Here is a 9,167-nt window from a genome sequence, read left to right on the forward strand (position 1 = left end):
GACCCACCTGGCGGAGCCGAGCGGCGGAAGCGGGTGGCGAAGAAGAGAAGGACGGCGAGGAGCACGGCCACAACGGCGAGCAGCACCGCGTCCATCCTCAGCGCCGGCACGGCCCGCCCCGGAGCAACCACTGCGTCCGGGGAGAGGGGGGGGGGCGGCAGGGGAAGGGGGGGCCGGCGCTTGGTACGTTCCGCCCCGCCCCGCGCTGTGGGGCGGGAGGAGGCGCCTGAGGCGGAGCGCGGTCGTGGCGTGCCGGGTGCGGTGGGTGGGTGGGTGTGACTTCGTCCTCTCGGTGTTACGTGAGCCGAGTCCCGTTGGCACAAAGAGGAGATGCTGACAGAAAACAAAGCGGCCCGGAGAAAGCTTTATGGCCGCAGATTGATCCTTGCTCTAAGCTAACCTAGTCGTAGAACGGCTTGGGTTGGAAGAGACCCCCGAGAATCATCAAGTTCCAACCCCCTGCCACAGGCAGGGCCACCAACCTCCAGATCCGCCACTAGCCCAGCTTGCCCAGGGCCCCATCCAACCTGGTCTTGAGCACATCCAGGGATGGAGCACCCACAGCCTCTCTGGGCAGCCTGTTCCAGCACCTCACCATTCTCTCTATAAAGAACTTTCCCCTCGCCCCCGATCTTCCCTCCTTCAGCTCAAAACCAAGTATTTTAATTTTTGGCTGGTTTTGACTTGCTTTCTGGTCACAGCATTCCGACCGAGCGCTGAGTGTGGCCTTTTAAAACCGCTTGTTGCTGGAGGGATATTTTTGGGGGGGAAAACAATAAAACGGAAAACTGGAGATTATCGGACATCTAAACATCATCAATAGAATTGTTTTTGGTCATCGGTCATTGCTGTGCACCGCACTGCTCTCTGCACATACCATCACGTGCTTAAATGCGGATCTGTCTGCCACAGGACGACCAGATACGACTGAGAAATTTGGGAGCAGCATGGAACTGATGACAGTCTCAAAACCAAACTGAGCTGTAGGCTCTACTGCAAAGCTTTGTTTTCATATGAACAATCTTTCAAAGCTCATTTTGAAAATCAGTGGCAGGACAGGTGTAGGGTCCTGCACGTGGTGAGGAAAGACAGCGTGCATCAGTACAGGTTGGAAAAAAGCTCTGCAGAGAAGGTCCTGGTGGTCTTCCAAAGGTCCCTTCCAACCCAAGCCATTCTATGATTCTATGTTATGCTCTGTGTGACAGCCCAATGCAGTCTGGATGCTCAAGTAGCCACGTCCTGCAGCCACACACGGGTGCGCAGCAAGAAAAACCTATCCAGAAAGAAGCGTTATTGCAGTGGTTTTACTTCGGATTGTTTGTTTGATTGCTTAACTTGCTGTCATTTCTGCTCTGCTCGTTAGCAGTAGCTACGGCTGGTGTAAAGGGAGCTGCTTGCTCCTGGATGCTGTTTTGTCATCATCCAACTAACGGCCTTGGTCTGCAGCCAGCCCTTGTTTGTACGAGTGGTACAGGCTTTATTTGCTTTCATGATCCCTACAGCCTTCAACAGCATGTTAATATTAAATACGTGCTGTCATCGGACCCTCGGTGGGATGCAGAGGTAGAAGACGAGTTTTTCCTGTAGGTGTCACCATTATGCCGTATAGCAACAGCTTCAACTCTGCAGGAGAGGAGGGAGTGACTCAGTTGCTCAGCCCGGTTTGGTTGTGCCACCTGGGGCTTCTTCAGAACCGTGTTACTTCCCTGGGGCTCCATCTCTCAGACGCCTTTTTATATTTTTCCTTGTTTAGATCCGTGAAAGTCCCTCTGGTTCCTTTAATAAGCAAAGTATTCCTCTGTTTTCTTTCATATTCAAAGGACTTTGAGGCTGACTCCCTACCAAGACGGTAGGAAAACCTATGTGAATTAGCAGGGCAGTGTGAAGGCTGTGATGAGCTGCGCTGGTTAGTGAGTTAACCTCATCCCACTCAGTGCAAATACTGCACTACAGTGGGACTGTAGCAATCCCAAATCTGCAAACCCAAGCGATTTCCTCATTGCTTGATCCTGATGCTGACCCTTTTGGGGCCAGGAATGGAATGTATCCTGAGCCCTGCGTCCAGCTGGCACAAAATGCCCTCCTCCTTGCTGGTCTTGGAAAGCATCCTGCTTTCCAGAAGAGGGTGGCTGGATGTGAGCTGACTGCTGGGAGGTGTTCTTGGACTGTCCTGTGCCTAGGAATTATCTAGGAAAGAGCAAATCAGCACCCAAATTTGTCCCAGGGAACTTTCTAACATTTTTCCCGCATGGATGATTACTTTCCATTGCTTGAGCATGCCCAGATTTACAGTATGGATGTAACCTTCCTGTAACAATATATTTACGGGGCAAAATAACACTTTTCTGTCTGCCTGCTCCCTGCCACTTGGATATGTACCTTTGGTATTCTTCCAAATACCCATCCATAAATGCGTTAGCGAATGGATGCATTTCTGCATCCACTCCTTTGTGCCAGCACCTTCCAGGAAGCACTCAGGATGGCAAGATCAGATGGTGGGAGGTCTCCTATCAGTGTGCCAGAAATGCTGTGTGCACTGAAAGAGCTGCAGATATATTATATTGATACAATGAACTGATAACTTGACACGTGGGAGTGAGCAACTGGGACTGGGGTGAACCAACTGATAGCTGAGCTCCTCCTTGAAGCATCCAAAGAGCTGCAGCTCCAACGTGAGCTCAACTTGCTCCTGCCTTAAATCTACCTTAAACAGAAAAATCTAAATAGAAGGAACAGCCATAATCAAAACACAATCTTAGTTCTTGGTAATGAAACGGCAAAATTAAGATGTGTGGAAACAAGCCACTGGAAAATTAGGTTCTGCTTGTGTTTGTTGCTTGTGCTGGAGTTGCTGAAGTTTTCGTGTGCACAGGTCAAACTGTCAGGGCTCTGCTACAGAGCAGCACTGGAGCCCTGTGTACCACGAGCTTGTTTCTCACCGTGTGACAGTTCCTATTCACTTTCATCTTCCTGCTTTAGAGTCCACGGCACGTCAGGAAGGTGCTCTAGGTTTGAAGCCATCACGGGGTTTGCCTCACGGTGATGTATTTCATGGCCGTTCATTTCTGCTCTGAAGATCTGAGTGCCTGCTCTAGCTCAGCCCCAGCTGCTTCTGGGACAGATATTCCTGACTGAGCAGCGCAGGGATTGAGCTCTGGAGATCAGCTCAGGGCCTCTTTTTCCTTAAGAGCTGTGGGGAAGACCTGAGACAAATAATGCCATAAAAATAGAAATCTAAAAGCAACCCAGCGAGGCTCAAGATTTCCTTGAGTGAGTCTTCAAAAGCGTTTGGAGGTGGAGACTGCCGTGCTGATAGGGGATTAAAGACAACGCATTCACAAAGCAAAATCCGTTGGACTGAAATTCCGAGGCTCTCCTCCTGCGTAGCCACGGAGGAGGATTTACCTTTCTGGTTGTGACTCAGCCCTGCGTGGCAGAGCCCAGCGGGCAGGGCGCTGGGTTAAGCTGCAAGAGCAGCGTGGGTGAGAAGTGATTCTCCAGCATTTCTTGGAGCGTACCGAAGCAAAACCAAGACCTCGATGAAGCCATGCAGGGTTTATACGTCCTGCCCTGAAGCTGGGGCTGTCCCTGGTTAGTGCACTAACCTTCCTGGTTCAGGAGTGTGACCGTGGCTGCGTGCATGTCCTTCTACCTATTTGTCTGCGCTGTTTTCTTTGTATCTTCTGGCTGTAACCTGTAGAGGATGGCTCCTAGATGAAGCTTCACTGGAATAGAGGCATTCTCAGAAAAGAAATGTGTTCCAGACCTGTGCTTTCTGCTGGAAATCACCCTCAGCTAACTCCACGCAACTCAACCGAGCTCGCTCCCAGCTCCACTGAAATTACTATTCCGTGCCTGGCATTTTGTGGCTGAACATCAGACATAAAATCTTTGACCTTCTTCACAAAAGTCAGTCCTGGAGAGGACAGCCACGACACAAATAGCGGTGTTATTCACGTCCAGTAGCTGCTATCGTTCTGGGTATCTTTCATCCAGTGTGGCTGCGGTGGCACAGCCGCTTCCCCCCAGCCTGGCCTGCCACACTGTTTGTTCCAGCTTTAATGAGCTTCCTGTATCTTTTCAAAATGTAAATTGTAACCGCTTTAGAAGGCATTAGTTAAGAAGTCTGTCGCTGCAGCCCCAGTTTAATTTCATCTGTCGGTTGACTTGTTTCAATTAAAACGCATTTAATTAAAAAAGCTGTCTTGTTCTCGGGGCAGTCATCTCCGTCTGAAGCAAACGGGTGACAGAGCTGTGACTCAGCTGGCACTGTGAGTGCTCTGCCGGCCTTAGCAGCACTGGGGTGGAAATGGTGGAAAAAGTGACTCGAGATTTTGGGTGGTCCCGTGTGGCACTGGGAGTTGGACTCGATGGTCCCTGTGGGTCCCATCCAGCTTGGGAGATTCTGTGACTCCATATCCACCAGCACTGAGGAAAAGGAAAGCAGTGCCGTGGAAACGTGGCTCTATTGCTGCTGCACGCAGGCACACAGGAGGAATCCGGGACAACCTGCCTCGACCTTTGCCGTGCACAACCCTGCTAGAGGAGCACGGTTGCTGTAAAGCAGCAATATATCTTGGGTTGGCCCCAGGGGCTGATGGGAATTTGCAAATCTAATGTGATTACTGCTCGAGGTAAGGCTTTAGCTGCAAAAATATGTTTTTCTAGCCAAGTTACTTAGATCGAGTGCGCTTAGCTGGATTGCAGACTCCACTTAACGTGAGTGTTGCTCGCCATTTAACATTTGGTTTCAGCATTAGCTGCTTGGGTCATTGCCTGCATTTCTCTTTCTGGATGCAACACATAAGCCATTTTTGCGTTGCCTTGGCTGGAGGTGAAGTTGTGGTCCTCCTAGATGTTGCCTCTGGGGCAAAGCCTCCCTTCTTCTAAAGACTTTCTGCTTTTCTCACCATTCCTCTGCCTTCCCATGACCTCATGATGAAACGGGCCAGGGAACTCATCTTGCCTTGTGATAACTTTTTACTCACCAAGTGTCTGCGGAACAACAGCCTTAAGAAACTTCTGGTGTAACCCCAAAGTGCACTGTTTGCTTGAATTCATCTCCCTTCCAGACTTCTTCAGCGTGGCTGAACAAACCCAGGTTTTACAGTGCTTCTGGTGATGCCAGACTGCCCCGTGCTTCTTTATGCAGCTGTCTGTCTGTCCTGAATAAGAACGAGTACCTGCATGAAGGAAGGGATTAGGGTGCACCCTCAGCAGCTGATGGCTGGCCAGGAGCTAAGCAAACTGCAGCAGGAAGGTGGAATATTTGCTTTTCTACTTAAACTACATAAAGCTCTGAGAGCAGGCAGGCTACATCTCTCTCTCTGGGGCTGATCTAAATAGAATATATTGCTGGAGGGAGCTGGGGGAGAGCACAAAGAGGTAATGTTTTATTGAGGAAAACAGCCCTTAAAATCAGAGCTCTCAGCATGGGTCCAGCAGGACTGGGACCTACCTGGAGCTTACTGGTGCTGTGTTCATCCCCCGTGTTGCACATCTCAGCTGAATTGCCGGCTCTCTCCGACAAGTGGTGCTCCTCGCTAGTGTTAATTTGGCAGCATGGGAAGATGAACAGAGCAAGTGTCTGTGCTGTACCTGATCTGTGGGTAAATGGAGGAAGGTGAGGCTGTAGGGAATGTTAGTCTGAATTAGGCTTGGGGCACGTGTCGTCTTCTACCTTGCTGCCTTCAATGGCCAACACAGCAGGGTTCCAGGGCTCGTTTCAAGATGTTTTGGAGGAGGAATCAAATCTTTCCCTGAAATATTGTCCTGCCTGCCTTCCTTTTGGGGTCAGTTTTCAATGATCAGAACAATTTTGAAGGCTCTGGAGCACTTCTTGTTAGGAAACACATCTTGCTCCCCATGGGTAGGTGGGAAAAGATGAGCACTGATGGATAGCCTTTGCCAGGGGCTACCAGGAGCCTTTTGCTGCCTCTGTGTGTCTTACAGCATGCACTGAATTGTGAAAGCCCAGAGCCTCTAATAAAAAAAAAAGAACAGGGAATCCCAGGTACCATTTGTACCCGCACAGCAGCCACAAAAACGCTTTTGCAGGGACCTGTTTCTGCAGAGATCTGTCTCCAGAAGAGGTCAAGCTGTTCAGAAATAATCTTTACTCCAGGCTGCAAGGCCTGAAGGAACAGAAGTTGAACTGGATCCCCTGCAGAGAGATGCAAAACCAGTGGTCCCACAAGAGAGGCACTGGATTTCATCCGCCAGTCAAAACCAAATGATTAAGTAAAAACAGGATACGAGGTGAACTTGGTCCCAGGTCTGTACTGGGGTTTAGAAAGGAATGTTACCGTGAGGGTTTGAAGTTGCATTTTTCCTTTATTTTCTCAGCTCTGTTACACACAAAACGAGCTGGCATAGGAAAATGTGCCCTGGCATCGTGACTTCATGATTTCTGTTTCGCTGAGAAATAAGTGCTTGGTGCTGGAAGCCATAAACTTCTATAGCATAGCACCCGATCCTGTTCTTGCCTTAATAAAACCATGAATTCTGAAAACAGAATCTGTGACAGCTCTGCTGGCCGCCCGTATTCCTGTAATGTCTGGCCTTTCAGACAGCAGCTTTTTGCTGCTTGTTTTCTTTCTTGGTACGCTGTTTTGGAAATAGAAACACGCCTGCCAGCGACAGTAGTGAAGAATACCTACTTTCCCTGCTATGATTTTCCAAAGTAACAAGTCCTTTGGGGCATATATGTACTTGATCTGTTGTTTATTATGGGCTGTCGCTGACTGGCGGTGATGCAGGTATTTCCATTTGCTTTCATCTGATGGAAGGTAAATGTTTACCTGCTGCTTTGCCTTTGGAAATCAGCTTTCTGAGGGATATTTCCTGTGACACATCTCTGGGGTTGAATCCATTGCTTGATGTTTGCTGGATTTGGTTTCTGATTAGGCTGCTCATCTGGTTGGTGATGGCTCACAATTATCACGAGATGAGAGGAGAAGAGGGATGGGAACCTGCTGAATTTTAAGCACGATCTAAAAGACGTTTCCAGAAAGGTGGCAGGGGTTTTATCTCAAGTGCCTGATCAAATCCATCCTAGCTTTTCTGTCTGCAATACTGGAGAACACGCAAAGAGCTTCAGGAGATCACAGCTCCGCTCTGGACAACGGAGGGTTTCTCAAGTTTCAGACATGTTTCAGGACTCAGTGGGGTACTGCTGGATTTTCCTGTAGCCAAACACAGTGACATAGGAACTGGATGAGTAACAGATGCAAGGTAGCACTCCAGCGAGACCCCTGGGGATGCTGTTCTCAAAGCTGTGCTTCAGGAGTCTCCAACAAAGGAGAGAAACACTGGGGCCTCTTTGAAGCAACAGACTAAGAGGTTCACCAGGGACATGCTGACAATGATCCAGCCCAGGGGCTGAATGACTTCGTGTCGGATGGCATTACTGGTAAAGGCAAAGAGCACAAGGAGGTTGCCGGTTGTAGCAGCAAATGCCAGGAGATAAGAGAAGACAGAAAAAGGCTTACACACCATCACTGGTGTGTGGAGAGAGATCCACTAGCCTTTCTTACCTTCTTTCCTCGCTTCTTCCTCTTTCCTTGGCTGCTTGAACCTAGCACCTCTCCCAGTGGGCTCCCTGCTCCCAGCAAGGCATGCAAGCTGTAGCCCCACCAGCTCTCATCACTGCACCACCTGCATAGCTGCTGTTATCTCACACTGAATGGACAAGGGGGTGGAGATTAGCAGGGACAAGTGCTGGGGATGAAAACCTTACATATGGAATTAGAGAAGTTTGCAGGTGGAAAGACCCACGAGGAACAGTAGGGCTGGGGGTGAGCTAGAGAACTGCAGGGAGGTGAAGCTTTCAGGAATTTTGGGTGCAGAGATCCTGCCCTGATCAGTGCTATCAGAGCACGTCAGACATTATCAGCGTGGCTGGTATCAGCTCATCAGACCCATGGCAGGAGACAGGTGTAGCTGCTCTGCTAAAAAAAGAAAAAGTCTGGTGCATTAAAAACAAGAGGCAAAGTCTGGTTTCATATCACTGCTGTCTAAAATAAAAGCAAGAAGAGCTCAAGCGAATTCATATCTACCTCTCAGTCTGTGCTTCCTGGGAAGGGATGCAGTGTAGCTGCTGTAAGCACTGGGGTGCTGTGCTGCAGGGTGGATGCTGGTCATCCTGCGATGAGGTGAGGGCTGCAGGTGCATGTTGGTGGTTGAAATAAACTCTGAGAACAACAACCAGAACCTGGGGCTCGTTTGTGCTTTCAGGCACCCACAGCTCTCATTCATTTTAAGGCAATATTTCAACCTCAGTCGCAGTATTTTTTTTTTCCATGCAAAGCATTAGCCCTGAGAGTTGTTTCTATTTTAAACTTTTAAAAATCAAGCAACCATTTATTTAACGGATTGTAAGTGGGACAGCTGATTTTATTCCTCTCCCTGCTTTTCTCCCAGATGACATTGGCTCACACTGCCTCGATCACAGGGGGAGAAAGAAATCTCCCATGGTGGAGGGCAGCACGGTGGTTGCAGCTCCATGATCAATGGACTTTTCCACCAAGGTTTGCATCTTTGCTTTCGAACCTGTTTAAAGGAAAGCCTGTGGCAACAGAAGGCTGCAGACACCACAGTTGGAGGATGTAGGGCTGTAAATCCACACCTGTGAGCCCAGCCTGTTCTGCAGGCACATCCGACCCCATCTCTGGGCATTATTCCACCCACAGCCTGGGTGCAAAGTGTTGGGCCTGAGCTCAGTGCAGCTGCTGGAGGAGTGTGTGGAGATTGATGGGCACATCAAGGCTGCGGTGGGGAGAGGTGATGTCTTCTGTGCCATTAACATCGGGCTGAAAATGTGCATCGGTGGCTGGCAGTGACAACCCACGGGTTGTCTTCTCTTTGATTTAATCGCTGGATGATTAGACCAGAGCTTGAAAATTAGGCTATTAAGCATTGTGCTGTTCCTCCTATTTGATTACTAGTGGTAGAAGTTATTGGAAGGCTTCCAAAGCTCTGTTTTCGTGGTATACAATGGGTAGCTAGGAGCCCATCTGTGTGCCCCAAACCAACCTCAGTTCTGTCCACTGCACCCCTGGTGTTTGTCCATGTGTCCCAAAACCCCCAGAAATGGGACTTGTTCCATCTCATCACACTCTCTATCACAATAAGGGTCTTCCTAATAGCTGAACTAAGTGTTCCTGGGG

At 49.3% G+C, this 9,167-nt stretch overlaps 1 protein-coding gene and 1 long non-coding RNA gene across 3 annotated transcripts in view; both read right to left on the bottom strand.

The window, feature by feature from the left end:
* The window catches only part of DDRGK1 (DDRGK domain containing 1), a 31,845-nt gene extending 31,683 nt beyond the window's left edge, over positions 1–162 (bottom strand). The window contains exon 1 of the mRNA XM_021395303.1: positions 8–162. Coding sequence (XP_021250978.1) covers positions 8–95 — 88 coding nt within the window. The 5' untranslated portion in view covers positions 96–162. The remainder of the gene's footprint in view (positions 1–7) is intronic.
* On the bottom strand, positions 594–8,279 carry LOC110398911. 2 transcript variants are annotated; one of them, XR_002438742.1, is made up of 3 exons: positions 8,058–8,279; positions 7,536–7,949; positions 594–7,184 (listed from the first exon to the last, which is right to left on the bottom strand). It is a non-coding gene; the product is annotated as an uncharacterized LOC110398911 (long non-coding RNA). The 2 variants fall into 2 exon arrangements; XR_002438743.1 differs by having other exon boundaries at positions 594–7,408.

Source organism: Numida meleagris, chromosome 4 (genome assembly GCF_002078875.1).
Source record: "Numida meleagris isolate 19003 breed g44 Domestic line chromosome 4, NumMel1.0, whole genome shotgun sequence".
In the NCBI taxonomy this organism is placed as follows: domain Eukaryota; kingdom Metazoa; phylum Chordata; class Aves; order Galliformes; family Numididae; genus Numida; species Numida meleagris.